At 41.4% G+C, this 24,319-nt stretch overlaps 1 protein-coding gene across 2 annotated transcripts in view; it reads left to right on the forward strand.

The window, feature by feature from the left end:
• LOC126186242 (cation-independent mannose-6-phosphate receptor) overlaps positions 1–24,319 on the forward strand; it is a 628,020-nt gene that overhangs the window by 264,874 nt on the left and 338,827 nt on the right. For both annotated transcript variants that reach the window (XM_049928195.1, XM_049928194.1), the window contains exon 14: positions 1,729–1,844. In XM_049928195.1, coding sequence (XP_049784152.1) covers positions 1,729–1,844 — 116 coding nt within the window. The remainder of the gene's footprint in view (positions 1–1,728; positions 1,845–24,319) is intronic.

Below are 24,319 nucleotides of genomic sequence, written 5' to 3' on the forward strand. Positions count from 1 at the left end.
TGCTTGCCCAATGTACAGATTGAATAATGTGGAGGATGAGCTACAAACCTGTCTCACTTCCTTGTCAACCACTGCCCCTCCACTCATAACTGCCATCTGGTTTCTATACTAATTGTAAATAGCCCTTCCCTCCCTGTAGTTTATCCTGCTACCTTCAGAATTTCAAAGAGTGTATTCCAATCAACACTGTCCAAAACTTTCTCTAAGTCTGCAAATGCTATAAATGTAAGTTTGCCTTTCCTTAGCCTATCTTCCAAGAGAAGTTGGAGGTCAGTGTTGCCCATGTGTTTTAACATATCTCCGGAATCTAAACTGATATTTGCCGAGGTCAACTTCTGCCACATTTTCCATTCACCTGTAAAGAATTCATCTTGGCATTTTGACTTACTAAATTGATAGTTTGGTAATACTCACAACTGTCAGCTCCTGCTTTCTTTGGAATGGTATTATTACATTCTTCTTGAAGTCGAAGGCTGTTTCGCATGTCTCATTCATCTTGCACACTGGGTGGAATAGTTTTTTGTCATTGGTAGTTCATCCATGGATGGAGGATATTTTGTCTACTCCAAGAGCCTTGTTTTGACTTAAACCTTCAAGTGCTCTGTCCAGTTATCTCCCATCTCACCTTCATCTACTTCCTCTTCCCATTCTTTAACATGCCTTAAAGTTCATCAAATTCATCTACCTTGTATGGGCCCTCTATATACTCCTTCTACCTTTGATCTTTCCCTTGCTTGCGTCTTACTGATTTTCCATACGAGCCCTTGATATTCATACAGTTGCTCCTCTTTTCTCCAAAGGCCTCTTTTGTTTTCGTGTAGGTCGTATCTATATATTTTTGCCCTACTTATACATGTTTCTATAGACTCACATTTGTCCAACAGTAATACCTGCTTAGCCATTTTGCACTTTCTGCCAATCTCATATTTTATACATGTGTATCCCCTTTTGTCTGCTTCATTTGCTGCATTTGTATATTTTCTCCTTTAATCAGTTAAATTCAGTATCGCCTGTTATATCAGAGAATTGCTACTAAGCCTGGTAGTTTTAACTATTTGACCCTCCGCTGTCTTCAATATTTCAAGCTTCAAAGCTACCTATTCAACTATTACTCTACTCCATTACACTGTTTCAGTCAGTTGTTGCCCAATGCTCCTTTTGATTTCCTGCCTTTTTGCAATCTGGTTCCAGAATCTCTGTCTTACCAATATATAATCAATATGAAACTTTCCAGTGTTCCGAGATCTCTCTTGCACCTTTTTTCAGGATTCTTTAACCAAGTGCTAGCAATGATTAAATTGTGATCGGTGCAAAATTCCACCTGGCGGCTTTCTCTGATTGAAGCAGAGTGCAGAATGATTCTGCTGTCACCAATGCACTTTTTGTATAAGAACCATGAAGGTAAGATGAGAAACATTAGAGCTCTTGCAGAGGTTTTAGACAGTTGTTTTTCCCTTGTTCTATTTACCAGTGGAACAGGAGAGGAAATTACTAGAAGTGATACAAGGTACCCTCTGCCATGACTTCTGAAGTACAGATGTAAATGTAGGTGTAGATGAAGCCACCCTACTTCGGCAATGTCTGTGGCTCATGGGGCAGCTATGTATGTTACGGGCAATATTTTGTACAACTCATAGAAAATGAGAAATACTTCTACATGCTATACTTTTTTTTTTTTTTTAATTTTTTACTTCATGCATTTGTTTTATATGTATTTCTTGTTTTCAGGTTTGATTTGACATCACTAATGAGCAAAGATTACAATGTTACATCAGAATCTGGAGATGTATTACAGTTTAGTGTTTGCAGAATCTTAGAAAAATCTCCTTGCGAAAATGGAACAGGTAAATTAAAACTCATGATTTATGTTACACTGTATTGCTAAATAACAGTGAATGGATATTGCTTAACTTCTATAGTTCCCGTTTTAAAAGTTAAATATGCAATACTTTTTATGTAAGCTTAAGACTGATAACAACTGTTCTCAGCATTTACAATTACAGTACTTCATAATTCTTCAAGACCTTTTTGACATATCATAGCATAACATGAATAGACGAGAATTCTGGCTGTTGCTTGCAGTTTATGTCATTATCATTGTCATGTGTGTGTGTGGTAAATATCTTGACTGTCTGTCATTAGATACTATTTACGAAGTTTTATTCTCTTTTGTATTGAAGTGTCTTTAGTAGGTTTATTAATGTTTACATCTAGGTCTGAGAAAGGTTTATTAATGTTTGCAGCTGTAGTTCCAACCTCACAATCACGTTGTGTTTTTTATATCTATATGATTTATCCTGAGATTGATAATTGCCTCTTGTTTTCCATTGCCCAGAGACGCACTTTCAGATACTTGTAACGCAAGTGATATTTTTATTTCACTTAGATTCAGGGGAAACACTGTGCTGTATCGGTTTCTGAAAAAAAAAAGGAGTGAGGTTGTCAGATGGGTTTTAGATCAGTTAACTAGCGTTTAACCTGCATTTAGTTTATGTTTCTATCAGTCTTTGCTACTTTGCCCTGTCTCAATGGATGCTAAGTAGACCATACTCTTCTCTTCCAGCATTAATAATTTGTTATATCTACAAAATTTTCAGTGCTGTTATAGAATATGATACAAAAGTGAAAACTACAAAAACTTAAATCTCAGAAATAAAATTTCTTAAAGGATCACAGACAAAATTTCTCGGCATTTTCTGAGCGATAATTGTTTAATGCAAGTGTTTCTGTAAGTGAAATGATTTCCAAAAACAGACAAAAGATTGCTCAAATGAAGTAGTTTAGCACCAGAATTGACTTCTTGGCAAAAACAGGGAAAAATATGAGGAGCATTCAATAAATAATGCAACACACTTTTTTTCTCAGCCAGTTTTGGTTGAAAAAAATGCAAAATTTGCTGTGAGACATGGTAAAATATTCCCGCTTTGGCCTCTTTAGTTTCATGAAGGTCTGCTGTTAATGGCCCTTTACGTAGCCTTCAAAATGGCATCTGTGAAGGAGGTGCATTCCAAGCAGAGAGCTGTCGTTGAGTTTCATTTGGTGGAAAACCAGAACATTGCAGATATTCATAGGCATTTGCAGAATGTCTACAGAGACATGGTAGTGAACAGAAGCACCGTTAGTCAATGGGTGAAGCTTCTGTCATCCTCACAGTGAGGTCATACAAGCCTGTCCGATTTCCCATGTGCTATCCTCAGGAAATTGTAGAAACAACTTCAGGAAGTTCGGCGCCACAAAAATGCAATTGACCTTCTCCTCTTCCATGACCATGCAAGGTGTCACCATAGGTCTGTGCTCCTAACAGCAGCTCACAGAACGTAATGGGATTGTTCTTCCTCGTCCACCCTACAGCTCAGATCTGCAACCTTCCGACTTCCATCCGTTTGGCCCAATGAAGGCATGCAGTCTGCGGGAAGCAGTATGTGGATGATGGGGAGGTTACTGATGTAGCAGGACGTTGGCTCTCGAGTCGACCATTAGAGTGATAGCATGCTGGCGTGCAGGTCCTTCGAGTGAGATGGCGTAAGGCCGTTGCTTTGAATGGAGATCGTGTTGAGAAATAAGGTTTTGCACCAAAAGAGTGGGGAATAATATTAGAATCCTGAATAAATCCAAGTTGTTGTTGAGGAAAAAAAAGAAAAAAATATTGCCCTTATTGAATGCCCTTCATATTTAATCAAAGATGTTTTCAAGGGTGAAATATTTGTAGACTCTGCATCAGGAGCCTAAAACAGGTTAAGGTGAGGCAGAGATAATGAGAAACTAACAACTTGAAAGCTATAAAGATCTAATTCAGAATTTATGGAGCAACTAGTAAATAAGCATAGCAAAATTATCAGCTTTTCATTTAAAGGAAGGCACATGCTACATCCTGGAATGACAATACTTAATTAAATGTTATTTCACTACAGACTTAAAATGTTTTGTGTGGATTCTCCAGTAGTGAAACAGACAGGTAATAGTGGATAGTGGTCAGGTGTGACTCGTGGTTACCATACTGAGGAATGTTGCCACAATTATCAATGAGAACAGTTGTGCCAGGGCTCTCTATTTTTTTTAAAGTTTAGAGTGTGTGTCTACTGTGCTTCTCGTAATCAACTACTAAATAACACCAAAAGCTAACTCCTGTACAAGATCGATAGGTAGCATATTTAAATGTCAGTGACACATTTCCCAGCTCTTCATCACAACAAAAGGATTCGTTTTGCTGAGATCTTTAGTGCATCGTGTAATCTTTGCTGCATGATTAATGTCCCCCCCCCCCCCCCCCCCCCCTGCCCGCCCCCCTTCCTCCGAAACGTGAGACAGTTAACACTTTCTATGTGTTCAGTTCGCAGTGTTGAGACTGGTGGTGAGACAGTGATGTTACATGATGTCATAGGTCCTGTGCTATGATTGACTGATAGAAGCAAACCAAGCAGCCCCTACACTGATTTAAGTGTCTTTGAAGCTAACATGCTGTATTTGCTGATTTTTATATTTTTGCTTGTTTATTATGAAAATATGCACCTTAAGTGATTCACTGCCTTAAATATCTCTCCAAAATGTGTTGTTTTTAGTGTGATTTGTTGTGGTAAAGTGTTGAGAAACGTGACATGGGTGGCTAAACGTGCTACCGTACATTGCTCCATTGAAATTACAAATATATCTTTGCCTGGATTTGCACTTGTGTTTAAATCTGAAACGGGCACACCAAATTCCACCACTTTCACCTTAAGCTCGTATTCCAAATGTTTGCCTAATAAATTGGACTGTAAATTCATATTGTGCTGTTTTCTGACTCATTGCATATTACATGTACTTGTAAGACAATAAGATGTGCAAGAACTCAGCCACAATATATTCACAGGTAGAAAATTGCTAAATATAAAATTTATGCAGAGCAAACAGTGTCAGCAAGCAAGAAGATCGTTAAGAACTGAAGGTATCAGAATACATTTCCCACACTTATTTCCTTTAATCATTCGTGAAACTCTCACTAGGTGGTACCACTTATGTGCACTCTAGTGAGGCATTTACAAACTTAGCATACCCTTTTTACCATGGATAGGACTGCCAAAGCTAGAAACAATTCAGTAATATCAAAACATTAATATTAAACATGAATCACAAGGCATGATAAAGATATACAGAGGCAGGGATTCCATAACATAGATTCATCCACTCTCATGATTACATGTTATTGTAAGCAGTGGAACATGGAAAACCATGCGGACATTGGTAAGACAACCACAGTCTGAATGGACAGAGCCTTTGGGAGGCCTACAAGAACTATACTCTCTAGAAGCCATTCCCCCAAACAACTGTTACATGGATTAACTGATTTTTCAAGGTGCAGGCTTAAGACTAGTTACTACGTGTTAGAAAAACATTACTCAATATTGCCACAAGCTCTGGTGCATATAGTGTGATGTAGCGGTTGGCCATGATGGCTGACGTGCTGTGAATCAGTGATTCAAACCTGACTCTCTGCAATTATTTGTTATTTAGTGTCTATCATTTTTGGAAGATTCTTGAAATATCTTATGTCTGTAACATTTGTGTATTCTGGTACATTCTATGTTTGTATGAATACTAGCATTCTGGAACATTCCGTATTTTTATAAACAGCTGCACACACTTTGCAGTAGTTCAGTTCTAGTTTGGTTGTCGATTGGTATCGGTAATTAATGTATCTTCAGTTCTAAGTGTTGGGCGTCATTGATGACCCTGCATTCGGATTTAAAATTAATTGTGGTTTTGATGTGACATTGTTTGGTGTAGACATTGGTACTTCAAAATGTCTATACCACTGTGGCTCCAATCAGACAACATAAAAGCTGTTGCCAACACAGACAGGAACTAGAACTCAAGCAGTAAGTTTTTCCCGAGGTCCTTATATTCAGGAGAACAGTGAATTCCAAAAAGGTCCTTATATTCAGGAGAACAGCGAATTCCAAATCAGCAGTAAATCAGCTGCACACGAGGCATCCATCAGTGTTTTCCAGAGACCCTTGTCAGGACCTGACAAAACGGGTGAAAGGATTCGACCAAGTAAGCAAATACAGCGGATGGTATGACATGATGTGTTTGGCAAGTGTATACTGCAACTTGAATGCCACAACCCAACAGTGGTTCAAGAATAATGAAGAGAAGAGAAAATCAATAGCTGGAACAAATTCCAGGCCAACCTGAAGAAAATGTTTGGTGACAATCAGCAGCTAGTCCGTTTAGCTTGAAAACAGGATCCAGTGTCATTGGAAAATGAGACAATTGTACATACAGAATGTTTTGGCCCCACACGACATGATGAACGCAAATATGACAGATACTGACAAAATTTCAGACTTGATGAAGAGAGTCACAGAAAATGTTACCAAATATAATGTGCTCCCACTATTATTTACTGATCTTTTTACAAGATGGTTATTTTACATCTGGCTTTCTGTGGGGAGTCAATATTTTTCTTAATTTATGGCCAATTTTGAACTTGATATCCTGCAGTATATGCTAATGACAAACTCAGTCACTTGAAAATGGCATAAAAGGTCAAAACCTGGGTCGTAATTAAATAAACAACAGTACAGTCAAATTGTGCTGTGTTCATTTAAAAGTTATTGTGTGGCTGTTGCTGAGCAACATCAGAACTGTTACCACTGAGGAGAGTGGTGGCCATTCTGCATCAATTTTCCAAACCTTTTACATCTGAAGTGGGCATAAAGACAGACAATGTGGCCCATAGTAAGACATCATATCAACACTGGGGATCATTCACCAACTAGCCAGTGCTAATATAGTGTCATCAGTGGAGCGACAGGTAATTGAGGAAGAAGTGGAGAAGATGCTGCAAGATGTCATCATTGAACCTTCAGAGTTCTTGGTTCTATCCATTGGAAGGAGGAGGATGACACATGGGGTTACTGCATTGACTACTGATGACTGAACAAAATCAAAATCATGAAGAATTAAGTCTATCCATTGTTGTAGAAATACAGTCAGGCAACTTGCAAATTGAGGTTGACAAGGCTGACCAGGAAAAGACGGAAAAGACTGGGTTCATAACTTCTGATGGCCTCTATGAGTTCAAAGTTACATCATTTGAACTTTATAATGCTCCAGCCAGCTTTGAACGTATGATGGACAACATGCTTCAATACTTTAAATGGATGATATGTTCAGATTGCAGGTTTCTGCCTGAATTAAAATAGAAAAAAAAGAAAGAAAAAAAAACTTTTCACTGCCCAAGAAATAATAATCATGGGGCATCATGAATGGTGATGGAATCCATGCCAATCCAGAGAAGATAAGAGCAGTCCAGATTTTCTGACTCCTCAACATATTTTTTATGTGAGGAGGAATGTGTTCGTAATACTGGTGATTCATAAAGGATTTAGGCACCAAGGCATGTCCCATCCAAGAACTACAGCAGGAGAGATGCCAAATTGTGCTGGAATGAGGGGCAAGAAAGATTTTTCCTTCTCTTTAAGGAGGTTTTAATATAATCTCCAGTTCTAGAATTCCATGTTGAGACTGCCATGACAGAACTTCACACTTACGTTTTAGGTAGGAACAGTTTTAATACAAATTTAGGAACTTGCCAAGGAGGTGATAGCATGTGCTTCCAGAGTGGTCTTCAGGTCTAAGGTGAACTACTCTACAACTGAGAAAGAGTGCCTTGCAGTTGTTTGGGCCATCAACAAGTACTGGCCATATTTACTTGGTGAACCATTTGCTGTTGTGATGGACAACCATTCTCTACATCGGCTGACTAGCCTGAAGGATATGTTGGGCCATCTGGTCAAAATGGATCCTGAGGCTTCAGGAGTACAACATTACAGTGGTTTACAAATGTGAATAGAAACTCAAGGATGCCGACTGCCATTCAGTGAAACCTTTGGCTGAACACAGTAGTACAGCATGGATGAAATCTGACATTGCTGCCTTAAATGACATAGCTGCTGAGCAGAGGGAAGATCCAGTACTGCTGAAAACTGTAGAAGTCTTGAAGGAAGAGAGGCTGATCAAACAAGATTTCAAATTGATAAACAGAGCATTTTATAAAACTAACTACAATCCAATGGGGTAGAAGTGGTAGCTCATCATCTCAACTCATCTATGGCCAGCTATCCTGACATATTTCTGAGACTTTACAACCTGTGGTCACCTGAGATTCGTGAAGAGTGTAGGCATAATCAGACGCATATCAGTGACTAGGTCCTATCAATCAGTTAGATAGTTATGAATGCCAACTATTGAAGCATATGCCACTGTTGTCTCTGCGACATCTGGTACCAATCCCACCTATAGCAGTGCCATTCCACTCAGTTGGAATCAATCTCTTGGGGAGGTTCACGAAGTCAGTCAATGGGAATTGATGGGTGATAGCCTGCACTGACTACCTCACCTACTGTATTGTCATCAAAGCTGTGCCAACTGCTAAAGCTCCAGAAATTGCGAAGTTCCTTATAGAAGACATTGTCTTGGAGTACGTTTATTGACCTCTGACCATGGAAATGTTTTCCAGTTGAGACTAGTGTCAGGAGAGATTTCATATTGTGGCATCACCCTCAGGAAGACAAATGATTACCACCCACAGTTGAATGACATCACAGAACACTTTAATAAGGTGTTGGCGTATAGTCTTGAGGTATGTTGATGTCAAACAGAGAGGTTGCAGTATGATACTACCAGTCATGGCATTTACATATAACACAGTGAAGCAAGACACTACAGGCTTCACAGTATTCTTTGTGCCCCATATTGGTAGGCCAAAACGATATTGGATTCACTGCTCCTGTTTCAACTGGATGACACTCAGGTTGACTGCACGGAACATGTCAGCACTAGGACTGAAGAAACAAGGCAGCTGTCTCGAATATGGACTCTGGGTGCCCCAGAGGAAGACCAAGAGTGCTATAAAGTCAAGCACTCGCCAGTGGGATACTCAGGAAACTTGGTGTTGATTTTTAGGATAATCTGAAAGTCACTGAAGCATTACTTTGGCCCAAATCAGATCCTTCGTTGCTTGTTGGATGTCACATATGAAGTTGAGGATTATGACCATTCATCAAGAAGACCAAAGCACAGACACATCATACATATCCTCCATATGAAGCCCTTCTACAGTCTACAGGTGCAGCTAGACAATGGGTGATTCAAGGAAACTGAAGACCCACTTTACAACTGTGAAGCTTTGATGTGAGTGAAGCTTATCATAGTGAAGCGGATGTAACAATATGACCAGAACACGAGGATCTATCATCACAGCATACAAAGGACCTTTGACAAGATCTAAATTCAGAGTGCTGCAGTTAGCTCCAATGAGAACATCTGAAACATTGTGTAACACAATTAGAGAAGGAAAGTTGCTACTCACCATGCCGCAGAGATGCTGAGTCACAATACGCACAACAAAAAGATTCACACAATTATAGCTTTTGGCCATTAAGGCCTTTGTCAGTAATAGACACACAAACACATACGTTCACTCACGCAAACGCAACTTGCACACGCGTCTGCAGTCTTGGATAACTGAAACCACACTGCGAGCAGCAGCAACAGTGCGTGATGGGAGTGGCGACTGGGTGGAGGTAAGGAGGAGGCTGTGGCGGGGAGGGATAGTATGGTGGGGGTGGTGGACAGTGAAGTGCTGCAGTTTAGACCGGGGGGGGGGGGGGGGAGGAAGTATCGGAAAGGAGAGAAATAAAAAGAAATTGAAAGAATGGGTGTGGCAGTGAAATGACGGCTGTATAGTGCTGGAATGGGAACAGGGAGGGGTCTAGATGGGTGAGGACAGTGACTAGCGAAGATTGAGACCAGGAGTGTTACGGGAACATAGTATGTATTGCAGGGAAAGTTCCCACCTGCTCAATTCAGAAAAGCTGGTGTAGGTGGCGTTGTGCATGTTGCTCAAGTTCCTGCAGGGCAAGAGTTTCAATGTGTGTTACGGGTTCCAGGAATTTGGGATTACGTGGCAGGAGAATTTTGTGGATGGAGATTGGGCATGGTTGATATGATTTTGCAGGACTGTTGGTAAGGGCTAAGGATTGACAGACTCTGAACAGTTGGAGGTCATTGTGGAAGGAGGGGTGGCAACCAGTGATGGGTAATTTGATGGTAAGGCCATTAGAGGGGATTTCATGAGCCAAGCAACAACGCAGGAACAGTATGTGGGACTGGGATCTGGTAGGGATAAGGAAACTTTTCTGTATTGACACAGATGGAAGGAGCAGGGATCCATGGTGGTGCAAAAATGCGAAAAATAACGTAAAAAAGAAGAATTATGCCTGAAAAATTATGCAAAAATACGCATTGAAACTCTTGCCGTGCAGGAACTTGAGCAACATGCACAATGCCACCTCAAAAAGCTCTCCATCGTGCTTACTTCCTATTCCTGCACCAGAGTGTCACTGTCCACCACCTCTACAAGAACCTCCAAACCTCTCCCACATCCCCTCATAGCTGACAAACCCTGTCTCGCAGATCTACTACACTTACCCCACCCTCCAAAACTCCCTCCTACCACCACACAGAATCCAGAACCTAATCAGACCCGCAGCACAGTCATGAACCTTTCCTCCAGAAGCCTTAGTCCCACAGAAATATCAGCCCTTTCCAAAGGCCTCACCTTTTGCCCCACTCCCAAATTCAATCCTGCAGGACTTGTTAAAGACCTTCTCTCCTTGTCCTGGTCCCTACAATGGAAACACTTTTTCACCACCAACCCGACCAGCCTGACTCCACCAAAGACCATTATTGAACCTTGCTTAACTCAGTTCACTCCTCTATCTAACCGTGATCCACCCCCACTGTTAACTTTCCAGAGTTTCTTAAACTCGAACCTTGCCTCACCATCATTCTCAAACTCCCTCAACATGCAAAGTAACCTTACATCCGCAGAAAGAAGTGCAGTCCACCATCTAAAAACTGATCCCAACCTTATAATCCTACCTGCAGACAAAGGCTCCACCACTGTTGTTTTGAACCGCAAAGATTACCTGGCGGAAGGATTCCATCAGCTGTCAGGTACTTCCACCTACAAACCTTGCCACAGTGACCCCATTCCAGTAATCCAGCATGATCTCCAGTCAATACTCAAATCCTTAGGCCCATCCCAGAACCTCTCCCCAGAGTCCATCTCTCTACTTAACCCCTACCACTCCTCATACCCCCATCTTCTACACGCTTTCTTAAGTCCATAAACCCAACCACCCAGGATGACCCATTGTCACCGGTTACTGTGCCCCAACTGAGAGAATCTCTGCTCTTGTAGACCATCACCTTCAACCTATTGCCCAGAATCTATCCTCCTACATAAAAGATACCAACCATTTTCTCCACCAACTCTCCTCAGTTCCTGTCCCTTTACCACATGGTGCCCTGCTTGTTAATGTTGATGCCACCTCTCTGTACACTAACATTCCTAATGCCCATGGCCTTACTGCTATTGAACACTACCTTTCCAGACACCCTATGGATTCCAAATCAACAATCTCCTTCCTAGTTGCAATGACCCAACTATATCCACCGACAATTACTTCTCCTTTGAAGGCATTATCTAGAAAGAAATCTGGGTTACAGCTATGGGCACCCGCATGGCACCATCCTATGCCAACCTATTCATGGGCCATCTAGAGGAATCCTCCTAAAAACCCAGAATCATAAACCCCTCACCTGGTTGAGATTCATTGATGATATCTTTGCCATCTGGGTTGAAGGTGAGGACACCCTATCCACATTCCTCCAGAACCTCAACAACTTCTCCCCCATTTGCTTCACCTGGTGCTACCCAACCCAACAAGCCACCTTCCTAGATGTTGACCTCAATCTCAGAGATGGCTACATCAGTACCTCCATCCATATCAAACCTACTAACCACCAGCAATACCTCCACTTCGACAGCTGCCATCCATTCCATACCAAGAAGTCCCTTCTGTACAGCCTAGCCATCCGTGGTCATCGCATCAGCAGTGATGAGCAGTCCCTCTCAAAACATACCGAAGGTCTCACTGAAGCCTTCACTGACCTTAATTATCCTCCCAACCTTGTACAAAAGCAAATCTCCCATGCCTTATCTTTCCAATCTCCCACCACCTCCCAAAGTCCCACAGTCCGGCCACAGAGCAGCATTCCTCTCATAACTCAGTACCATCTGGGACTGGAGAAACTGAATTAAATTCTCCACCAAGGTTTCGATTACCTCTCATTGTACCCTGAAATGAGAAATGTCCTGCTCACTATCCTTCCCACCCCTCCTACTGTGGTATTCCACCGTCCACCAAACATTCACAATATGCTCGTCCATCCTTACTCAATCCCTGCTCCCAATCCCGTACCTCATGGCTCATACTGCTGTAATAGACCTAGATGAAAGACCTGTCCCATACATCCTCCTACCACCACCTACTCCAGTCCAGTCACTAACATCACCTATCTCATCAGAGGCGGGGCTACCTGTGATATTAGTCATGTGATTTACAAGCTAAGCTGCAATCACTGTGCTGCATTCCATGTAGGCATGACAACCAACAAGCTGTCTGTCTGCATGAATGGCCACCGACAAACTGTGGCCAAAAAACAAACGGACTATTCTGTTGCTGAACACGCTGCCAAACTTGATATCCCTCATCTCAATGAGTGCTTCACAGCCAGTGCCATGTGGACCCTTCCCACCAACACCAGCTTTTCTGAATTGCACAGGTGGGAACTTTCCCTGCAATACATCTTACGTTCCTGTAACCCTCCTGGTCTCAACCTTTGTTAGTCATTGTCCTCAGCCATCCAGCCCCTTCCCGTTCCCATTCCAGCACTACGCAGCCGTCATTTCACCGCCATACCCAGTCTTTTAATTTCTTATTGTTTCTCTCCTTTCAGCTACTTTCTCCTCTCCCCACCTTCTGTCCTGCCCCCCGTCTAAACTGCAGCACTTCACTGTCTGCCACCCCCACCCTACTATCCCTCCCCCTCCCTGCCCCAGCCTCCTCGTTACCCCCACCCAGTTGCCACTCCCATCATGCACTGGTGCTGCTGCTCACAGTGTGGCTTCAGTTATCTGAGACTGTAGACGTGTGTGCCAGTTGCATTTGCGAATGTCCATTCGTGTTTGTGTGTCTATTGCTGACAAAGGCCTTAATGGCAGAACGCTATAATTGTGTGAATCTCTCTCTCTCTCTCTCTCTCTCTCTCTCTCTCTCTCTCTCCCCCTCCCCCTATCGCGACTCAGCATCTCCGTGACATGGTGAGTAGCAACTTTCCTTCTCTAATATTGTTACATTCCATCTTGGATTTTCCGTTGTTTGAAACATTGCGTAGCTGTTTTTCCGGGAAAGGAACACATTCCACAAACTCTAGTGCATACCATGTGGCACAGTTTTAGCATTGCTGGCTGGCATGCTGTGGGTCACAAGTTCTAATCCAAACACCCATCATTATTTGTTATTTAGTATTTGTTATTTCTTGAAGGTTCTTGAAATACTTATATATATATATATATATATATATATATATATATATATATATATATATATATATATATACCAGCTTTTCAGAATATTCGCCGTTTGTGCAAACAGCTGCAAGAGCTCATTTAGATCCACATGGGAAATACTTGAAATGCATGCTGATAATTTAAATTTTGAAACCCATTATTGAGAAGTATGTTTCAGTATATCTTTTGGGGCAGCTCTGCCGCAGGGCGTTTAACCATGAGCTCTGCCTGACAGTGGTAAGGGCTGAATTTAAATGCTGTCCAAAATTATGAGGTGGATGAACTCACCATTTGGAGAAAACTTTGTAAGGCAGAAGCATACACTGCTATCTAAAGACAGGTGGTGGAATGGAATATACTGAAAGTCTTAACTATGAATGAGAAGGAGTTGATGAAGTATTTCTTATTCTTCAGTTTAATGGTCAGCACTATAGTAATAGAGAAAATAATAAATAGTAGATAGGCTGTCACTGGTTGTGGTTTCGATCATAAGAAGTGGATAGCAAGCTAAGCTCTTCCAGTTTTTACCATTGAAGGAAAACTAACGAGATTTCAGATCAGCTGTTTTTCATAGCAACTGTAGAAATCACTATTATTTTACACACTACTGGCCATTAAAATTTCTGCACCACAAAGATGACTTGCTACAGATGCGAAATTTAACTGACAGGAAGAAGATGCTGTGATACGCAAATGATTAGCTTTTCAGAGCATTCACACAAGGTTCACGCTGGTGGCTACACCTACAATGTGCTAACACGAGGAAAGTTTCCAACCAATTTCTCATACACAAACAGCAGTTGACAGGTGTTGCCTGGTGAAACATTGTTGTGATGCCTCGTGTGAGGAGGAGAAATGCATGCCATCACGTTTCCAACTTAGATAAAGGTTGGATTGTAGCCTATCGCGATTGCGGTTTATTGTATCGCGACATTGCTGCTCGCGTTGGTCGAGATCCAGTGACTGTTAGCAGAATATGGAATCAGTGGGTTCAGGAGGGTAATATGGAACACTGTGCTGGATCACAACAGCGTCATATCATTAGTAGTCGATATGACAGCCATTTTATCCACATGGCTATAACGGATCATGCAGCCACGTCTCGATCCCTGACGTTGACAAGACAACAACCATTTGCACAAACAGTTCGACGATGTTTGCAGCAGCATGGACTATCAGCTCGGAGACCATGGCTGCGGTTACCCTTGACACTGCATCACAGACAGGAGCGCCTGCGATGGTGTAATCAACGACGAACCTGGGTGCACGAATGGCAAAACGTCGTTTTTTCGGATGAATCCAGGTTCTGTTTACAGCATCATGATGGTCACATCCATGTTTGGCGACATCGCGGTGAACAAACATTGGAAGTGTGTATTCGTCATCGCCATACTGGCGTATCACCCGGCATGATGGTATGGGGTGCCATTGGTTACGCGTCTCAGTCATCTCTTGTTCGCATTGACGGCACTTTGAACAGTGGACGTTACATTTCAGATGTGTTACGACCCGTGGCTCTACCCTTCATTCGATCCCTGTGAAACCCTACATTTCAGGAGGATAATGCACGACCGCATGTTGCAGGTCCTGTATGGGCCTTTCTGGATACAGAAAATGTTCAAATTCTGCCATGGCCAGATCTCTCACCAATTGAAAACATTTGGTCAATGGTGGCCGAGCAACTGGCTCGTCACAATATGCCAGTCACTACTCTTGATGAACTGTGGTATCGTGTTGAAGCTGCATGGGCAGCTGTACCTGTACACGCCATCCAAGCTCTGTTTATCTCAATGCCCAGGCGTATCGAGGCAGTTATTACGGCCAGAGGTGGTTGTTCTGGGTACTGATTTCTCAGGATCTATGCACCCAAATTGCGTCAAAATGTAATCATATGTCTGTTCTAGTATAATATATTTGTCCAATGAATACCTGTTTATCGTCTGCATTTCTTCTTGGTGTAGCAATTTTAAGGGCCAGTAGTGTAGGAAAGAAACTGCCCTCTGCATTATGGGCATAAATTCTGTGACAAGATGAAACTGTGTCAGCTCAGGACTCAAATACAAAAGCGTTTCACACTCAGTGTGCCACAGTTGTCTGTGCTTGCCTCGGGAACTAACTCGTTGTTTCGTGTTGTCGCTAGTTTCTGTCCGTACCTTTACAGCTCCACAGAAACTCTACTGCTGTTGACACTTGACTAGTGTAGCAGGGAGAAAGTGTACAAAACCTCGCTCAAGAGGTAATTACTGAAGGAAGTGACAGTTTGAAACTCGAAGCAGTTTGTGAGATGGGCAGTGATAGTGACATTGTCAGCACACTGTCATAAAAAGATAAGCGTTTTCAGTCCACGCATTTAACATGTTGCAAATGTTTCATTACTGCCTATACTCTTCACCTTATTGGAAACTGTTTTTTAACTATACTAAGCTCAGTATGTTGTGTAGTCCAGTGGTATGTCAATTTTTTGCAGGCTCAGGAAAGAAATTTGTATCATACTCTGAATAATACTTATTTACTGGGACTATACCCTCTTCATTGGATGAAAAATTTTGCCTTCCAGTGTGGCACCACCCCCCACCCCATTCCTGTCTTGGAATGGGTGGAGGGACAGAAAAGTATTTTGTGAAGTCACTTGACCCACATCATAGGAAATGATAAGAATAATATAATCGTCTGCCTCATGAACTAAGCCATATGCAGTAAGGCACAAGAGCTCATTATTGTGACATTTGTCACTCACTGGACAAACTTTACATTAGCATTTTGCAAATATTGACAATAAAACCCACTGAGTTCCATTATGTTTCTACCAAAATCTTTGTTTCTTTGTTTATCAGCCCTCTGATTTAACTGCCATTTCTCTGCTCACTGCTTTAAGTGTAGTTTCCTTCTGGCATGTATTTATGGCTACATGTATCGTACACAACTTCGTAATGAAACTAGTCCATTAATTATGGTGGAACACTGTAAAAACATAATTTTGAAATTTCTTTCCTTGTACGTTTTTCATTTGTATGTGTAGAAACACACATACACTTTCATCTATGTGTAATGTCATTCAACATATTACTGTATTTATCCGACAGTAAACTACTCTGAATATAAGACGACACCCTGTTTTGAAGAGAATAATAAATAAAATTTTTATTATTAACAAATTCTTACTAAACAAACAACAAACTGAAGCACTGATATAAACTGCTTAAGATAGTGAAGGGAAGTTAATGCTATCCATTATAACTTAAGCTACTTATTGACTGTCAGCATTTTGGTGGCCTAATACAAGGAGGGGGGGGGGGGGGAGTTGCTTATTTTACCTCCATCATCCTGTGGTGAGGACAAAGTCTCTCTGAAGAAGCCACTGTCTGTAAGGCTGTTTTCTGTGAGCCTCGTAAGGTCTACACATGGTCATGCCATGTGGAATTATTACTTGTCTTTGTTATCAGAGCCTTAACATCTTTGGTTTTATGTCCCCTGAAAGAATCCAGCAGCAACTTACCTTTGAAATGTGCAGGCATGCACATAGGAAAGAGCCTGAAGTGACAGGGAGGAGGATTTGCTTTTAAAATGTCTCTTTCCCCTGCGTTAATTTTCGAAAACCAACAATTATGTAAGATTCATGAGCTCTGTACTTCATCCATTTTACTTTCACAAGACTTAATCCATTATCCAGTTTTTGCTGTTACTACAGCTTCAACACTTGTAAATAGTTAATGAACTCTCCTTCAGTCATAATGCATTACTTATTTTCTGTTCTTATTTGCTACAAGAATTTCCATCCTCTTCAAATAATGATGACTTTTTATTACATGAGTGATTGTATTTATGTTTTCATTGTTATTTTTCACATTCATGGAATGGAGTATTTTGAGGTCCTTCTTGGCACTCATTAAGATGTTGCTAGCTCCGTGCAGCACCTGCTGTGGTGTAAGGCTGCCTGTTGTTGAATTCCATCTGCTGGATGCCACCCAAGGAAAAATAAATAATAAAAACCAATAACAAAAATACAAAATCAATGTCTGAACATTTACAGGATATAATCCACATATAAATAACTTGTTTCTGGACTACTTTGGGCCCACTTGATTTTTACTACGAGGATGAGTCAAATGAAAACCTTAAATTTGTAATAACAAATCAAAATTTCACGCTGTTATCCTATAAGTTTGTAAGCGTGCTACAAACCGTTGCAGTATCAGTGTAAAGATGGCCGTCCCACTTGCAACTTGTGCCAAGGAAGAACAGCGTTTTGTTATTCGGTTTTTGCGTAGTGAAGGTGTGAAACCTATTGAAATTTATCAACGAATGAAGGTTCAGTATGATGATACATGTTTGTCACAGCAGCAAGTCTACGAATGGAGTAGGAAGTTCGCAAATGGTGTGACTTCAGTGGAAGGTGCTCCTCGTCCAGGTCAGGCACAATGAGTTGTGACTCCACATAACATCGCAGCAGTTGAAGCCATAGTGAAGGAAACCCCCGAGTGACACTGAATGACATTGATGCATGTTTACAGATTAGTCATGAGTCAACACACCACATTGTGTGGGGGTTCCGCTGGATAGGTCAGGAGTCCACTACACGCAGCAAGTGGCTACACGGGTAGCAGGGGTTGAGTGGCGTGGACTGGGCGATTTTTTAGGTTAGATGGCCTCGGGCAAGTACAGACAGGGCAGCAGCCTCAAAGGGTGCAGGGCAAAGTCAGGACATGCGGGAGCCAAGCAGCAATCGGTATTGTAATTGTAAACTGTCAAAGCTGCATTGGTAAAGTACCGGAACATCAAGCACTGATAGAAAGCACCGAAGCTGAAATCGTTATAGGTACAGAAAGCTGGCTGAAGCCAGAGATAAATTGTGCCGAAATTTTTACAAAGGCACAGACGGTGTTTAGAAAGGACAGATTGCGTGCAACCGGTGGTGGCATGTTTGTGGCTGTTAGTAGTAGTTTATCCTGTAGTGAAGTAGAAGTGGATAGTTCCTGTGAAATATTATGGATGGAGGTTACACTCAACAACCAAGCTAGGTTAATAGTTGGCTCCTTTTACCAAACTCCCAACTCAGCAGCATTAGTGGCAGAACAACTGAGAGAAAATTTGGAATACATTTCACATAAATTTTCTCAGCATGTTATAGTCTTAGGTGGAGATTTCAATTTACCAGATATAGACTGGGGCACTCAGATGTTTAGGACGGGTGGTAGGGACAGAGCATCGAGTGACATTATACTGAATGCACTATCCGAAAATTACCTCGAGCAATTAAACAGAGAACCGACTCATGGAGATAACATCTTGGACCTACTGATAACAAACAGACCCGAACTTTTCGACTCTGTAAGTGCAGAACAGGGAATCAGTGATCATAAGGCCATTGCAGCAACCCTGAATTTGGAAGTTAATAGGAATATAAAAAAAGGGAGGAAGGTTTATGTGTTTAGCAAGAGTAATAGAAGGCAGATTTCACACTACCTAACAAATCAAAACGAAAATTTCTGTTCCGACACTGACAATGTTGAGTTTTTATGGAAAAAGTTCAAGGCAAACGAAAAATGCGTTTTAGACAGGTACGTAACAAGTAAAACTGTGAGGGACGGGAAAAACCCACCGTGGTTCGACAACAAAGTTAGGAAACTACAGCGAAAGCAAAGAGAGCTTCACTCCAAGTTTAAATGCAGCCAAAACCTCTCAGACAAACAGAAGCTAAACGATGTCACAGTTAGCGTAAGCGTTTAGTGAATTCGAAAGTAAAATTCTATGTACCGACTTGACAGAAAATCCTAGGAAGTTCTGGTCTTCCGTTAAATCAGTAAGTGGCTCGAAACAGCATATCCAGACACTCCGGGATGATGATGGCATTGAAACAGAGGATGATACACGTAAAGCTGAAATACCGTATTTACTCGAATCTAAGTCGCACTCAAATCTAGCCGCACCTGAAAAATGGGACTCGAAATCAAGGAAAAAAATTTCCCCAAATCTAAGCCGCACCTGAAATTTGAGACTCGACATTCAAGGGGAGAGAAAAGTTTTAGGCCGCACCTCCAAATTGAAACAAAGTTGGTCCATTGTAATATGAGACACAATTTAGGTCGGATGAATGACGATACAGCTACAATAGCTTGGTTCGAGTCGTAAGCTTAGCAGTTAAGCTTTACCATGTAGCCATTGCTATGCGTCAGGTGCTCCGTCCGTATTTATACGGGTACCCTTCCTTTTTCATGTGCTTCGTGTGGTTTGCACTGATTGCTTATTTTTCTTTGATCTGATAAGCGCCGTTTTCTTTGTTATAGGTGTTTACGTCACTCTAAGCTGGAAATGCATTACTGTACTGTGTCATGCATTGTTTGTCGCATTCTGATAATGTGTGTTTACAACCTGTCGCTGCTTGCGGCATGGCTCGCCTTTGTGCGCGCTACCGCTGCTTACAATAAGAGGAATTGTCCCATTAGCAAAACAATGGCAAGAGACTGCTATTTGTTGTTACTTGCACTGATGCTTTCTTTGATAATGATCAACAAGCACCAAATAATAGACTGCGTATGATAGAAGATGTTCTGAGCGAAAGTTTAGCGAAAATTTTTCTCTGTTTGAAAATCTTTGCAGGCGCCTCTTTAGTACGTTACATTCTGCACAGAAATTAGAGTCATCTTAGATTTAAAAATCTAGTCAATTGCCGTGCTTCATTTCTGACTGTATCACTATTAGGCATAAGAATAATACGAATATAAACATGACATGCTATGTATATTCTTCTGTGTTTGCTGTTGTCTCACTCTAGTTTCATAGTTTATTAGGCAGACAGGATTTAAATTAGATAGCAGCAGCAAAGAATACATGGCAAAATGTTTATATTCATATTATTCTTATGGTGAAGAGAATATTGCATGTGATTCACAATTCATAAAAGTTCCTATTAGCAACCATCTCTTCTCACAGGTAGGAAAAAATTCAGAACGTAGAGTTGGCCATATTGACAAACATCCCAAAGACTCTTGCCAGTCAGATTTTCATAGTACATTGAAATGCTGCTACTTTTGAAGATGAACTAAACGGAATTTGTATTTACTTCATTAGATAATGTTTGAAAATGCAGCGGTCGAAACTCAGGGCGGAGAAAAAAAATCTTTTTACTGACGCAGAGGTTTTGGCGCCAGTATTTATCTTTGTGCCTGCAAAGCATGCCTGCGTAGCGCTACATATATTTGACAGCAGAAGTTAGTTGTGGCGGTACCTACCAACATTTTTCAGAACTTCCACTTGCTTTGCACTCGATTCTAAGCCGCAGGCGGTTTTTTGGATTACAAAAACCGGAAAAAAAGTGCGGCTTAGATTCGAGCTTTTTCCAAAGCTGTTTCACAGAGGAAGACTGCGCTGCAGTTCCTTCTCTAAATCCTCGCACAAACGAAAAAATGACTGACATCAAAATAAGTGTCCAAGGAATAGAAAAGCAACTGGAATCACTCAACAGAGGAAAGTCCACTGGACCTGACGGGATACCAATTCGATTCTACACAGAGTACGCGAAAGAACTTGCCCCCCTTCCAACAGCCGTGTACCCCAAGTCTCTAGAGGAACGAAAGGTTCCAAATGATTGGAAAAGAGCACAGGTAGTCCCAGTCTTCGAGAAGGGTCATTGAGCAGATGCACAAAACTATAGACCTATATCTCTGAGACATCAATCTGTTGTAGAATTTTAGAACATGTTTTTTGCTCGCGTATCATGTCGTTTGTGGAAACCCAGAATCTACACTGTAGGAATCAACATGGATTCCAGAAACAGCGATCGTGTGAGACCCAACTCGCTTTATTTGTTCATGATACCCAGAAAATATTAGATACAGGCTCCCAGGTAGATGCTATTTTCCTTGACTTCCGGAAGCCATTCGATACAGTTCCACACTGTCGCCTGATAAACAAAGTAAGAGCCTACGGAATATCTACATCTACTTTTATACTCCGCAAGCCACCCAACGGTGTGTGGCGGAGGGCACTTTACGTGCCACTGTCATTACCTCCCTTTTCTGTTCCAGTCGCGTATGGTTCGCGGGAAGAACGACTGTCTGAAAACCTCCGTGTGCGCTCGAATCTCTCTAATTTTACATTCATGATCTCCTCGGGGAGGTATAAGTAGGGGGAAGCAGTATATTCGATACCTCATTGGCGAGCAAGCTACACCGTGATGCAGAGCGCCTTTCTTGCAGAGTCTGCCAGTTGAGTTTGCAAACATCTCCGTAACGCTATCACGGTTACCAAATAACCCTGTGACGAAACGCGCCGCTCTTCTTTGGATCTTCTCTATCTATTTGAAGTGGAATGATCATATAAAATTAATTGTTGGTAAGGCGGGTACTAGGTTGAGATTCGTTAGGAGAGTCCTTAGAAAATGTAGTCCATCAACAAAGGAGGTGGCTTACAAAACACTCATTCGACCTATACTTGAGTATTGCTCATCAGTGTGGGGTCCGTACCAGATCAGGTTGACGGAGGAGATAGAGAAGATCCAAAGAAGAGCGGCGCGTTTCATCACAGGGTTATTTGGTAACCGTGATAGCGTTACGGAGATGTTTAGGAAACTCAAGTGGCAGACTCTGCAAGAGAGGCGCTCTGCATCACGGTGTAGCTTGCTCACCAGGTTTCGAGAGAGTGCGTTTCTGGATAAGGTATCGAATATATTGCTTCTCCCTACTTATACCTCTCGGGGAGATCACGAATGTGAAACCAGGGAGATTCGAGTGCGCACGGAGGCTTTCAGACAGTCGTTCTTCCGCGAACCATACGCAACTGGAACAGAAAAGGGAGGTAATGACAGTGGCACGTAAAGTGCCCTCCGCCACACACCGTTGGGTGGCTTGCGGAGTATAAATGTAGATATAGATGTGCTCCAGTTTCACAAAGTTTCTGCAAGATGGGTGCTATGGTAGCTGACTCCTGAAATGAGAAAAAGACGTGCTGATGCTCGTGAAGAACTTTTTCGTCGCTTTGAACGAGAACGTGATGATTCCTTGCAAGAATCGTTACTGGGGATGAAACCTGGGTTGACTTCCACCAACCGGAAACGAAGAGATCGAGCAAGGAATGGCGCCATTCCTTATTACCAAAACCAAAGAAGTTTCGAACAGAACCATCAGCACGGAAGGTTACGCTGACTCTCTTTTGGGATGAAAAAGGCGTCATTTTGGAGCATTACACGCCTAGAGGGACCACTGTCACCAGTGCATCATACACAGATCTCCTAAAAAATCATCTGCGGCCTGCAATCAAATCAAAGCGACATGGATTGCTGTCAGCAGGTATCCTTTTGCAACATGACAATGCAAGGCCCCACACTGCCCGTACAACAGTTGCAACAATGACTGACCTGCATTATGAGTGTCTTCCTCATCCACCATACTCACCAGACCTTGCTTCAAGTGATTTCCATATGTATGGACCACTTAAAGACACAATGGGAGGAAAGAAGTTCCATTCTGATGAAGAGGTATGCCATGCAGTGCATGAGTGGTTGTGCGGACTACCAAAAGAATTTTTTTCTTTGGGAATTTATGCACTTTGTAAGTGCTGGAGGACTTGCATTGGGCATGGGGGAGTTTGTGTTGAAAAGTGATACAGCTTTGTACCACTTACGCACAATAAATAATATTTAAAAAAAATATTTAAGGTTTTCATTTGACTCACCCTCATAGAATTATAACAAAATTAATTGTACACACACGTACTCATTTATAAACATGAGGGTATTGAAAATTGTGCATATCCAGTTTTTATGGGAAGATTTACAGACTCAGTTCAGCCGAATTCTGTACCCTTATACCTTCTGTTAAGAACATAGCTTGACACTGTGTTCCAAACAACATCCAACCAACCTACAAATAGTTCACCTCTATTGCTGTCCATGACCAAGGGATGCTTACAACAAACTACTATTATATAATAGCCAAAGAAATGTTGAAAAAAGTGGCTCATGGATTTCAAATGATGTTATGACACAAAAAGAAAATGTGTCTTGAATGTAATTTGGGAGGTAAAGCTTATGTGGACTCACAAAATAATTTATTTGCTAAAAACTAGATCAGAATTGATGATTTCTGAGTTTTTGTTGAAGGAGACTTTGATTTCAAAGTCTTGTATCATTATCTTCCTTGTACGTGTAGAATGTATTTTCTTTATTGTGCCAATGACAAAACGTAGAAAATCAAATAACCTTTCTGATGGTGATGTTTGATAAAATAATTGTTCTGAAAACTAAATTAAAAGCAACAAAGCATTTGTTTAATAAATAACAAGGAATTGGTGCGATAAATGTCATTAAATTGTAAATTTATCTATTCTTCATAACGCTTTTTGTCCATAAGTGACAAATAAAATGGTTTTGTTTGTGTAAATGAATAATGTTTTGAATTAATGTTTTCAATAGCTGTTCACAAATAATTTATAATAATTTTTGTCGGTATTCGTTATTTATCAATCAGATAAATTTTGGCCAGCCCTGGTTCTAAGGGGAGGCATCACTCATGTGCAGACTGCAAATTCGCAGTCTTATGTGCAAATGAGTGTGAACATCTGACTTCTGCTTGGCCTGGACAAGTGCTTACTCAACTGTATTGTTTATTAGGCGTATTAGGCAAGGCAGCATTGGTCATCTTTGGCAACGTCTATCAAAGTATATTTGCTATCTCTCTCTCTCTCTCTCACACACACACACACACACACACACACACACACACACACACACACACACACCACAGCTACTGTAGCTGTAGACCATTTGGATGAGCTATGCTCTTGCAGGGTTCTAGCTAGAACGGTTTGTAGCAACACGCTCTTCATGTGATCAACATTAATATTTGATGAAATATCAAA

This window comes from Schistocerca cancellata, chromosome 1, assembly GCF_023864275.1.
Source record: "Schistocerca cancellata isolate TAMUIC-IGC-003103 chromosome 1, iqSchCanc2.1, whole genome shotgun sequence".
Lineage (NCBI taxonomy): Eukaryota > Metazoa > Arthropoda > Insecta > Orthoptera > Acrididae > Schistocerca > Schistocerca cancellata.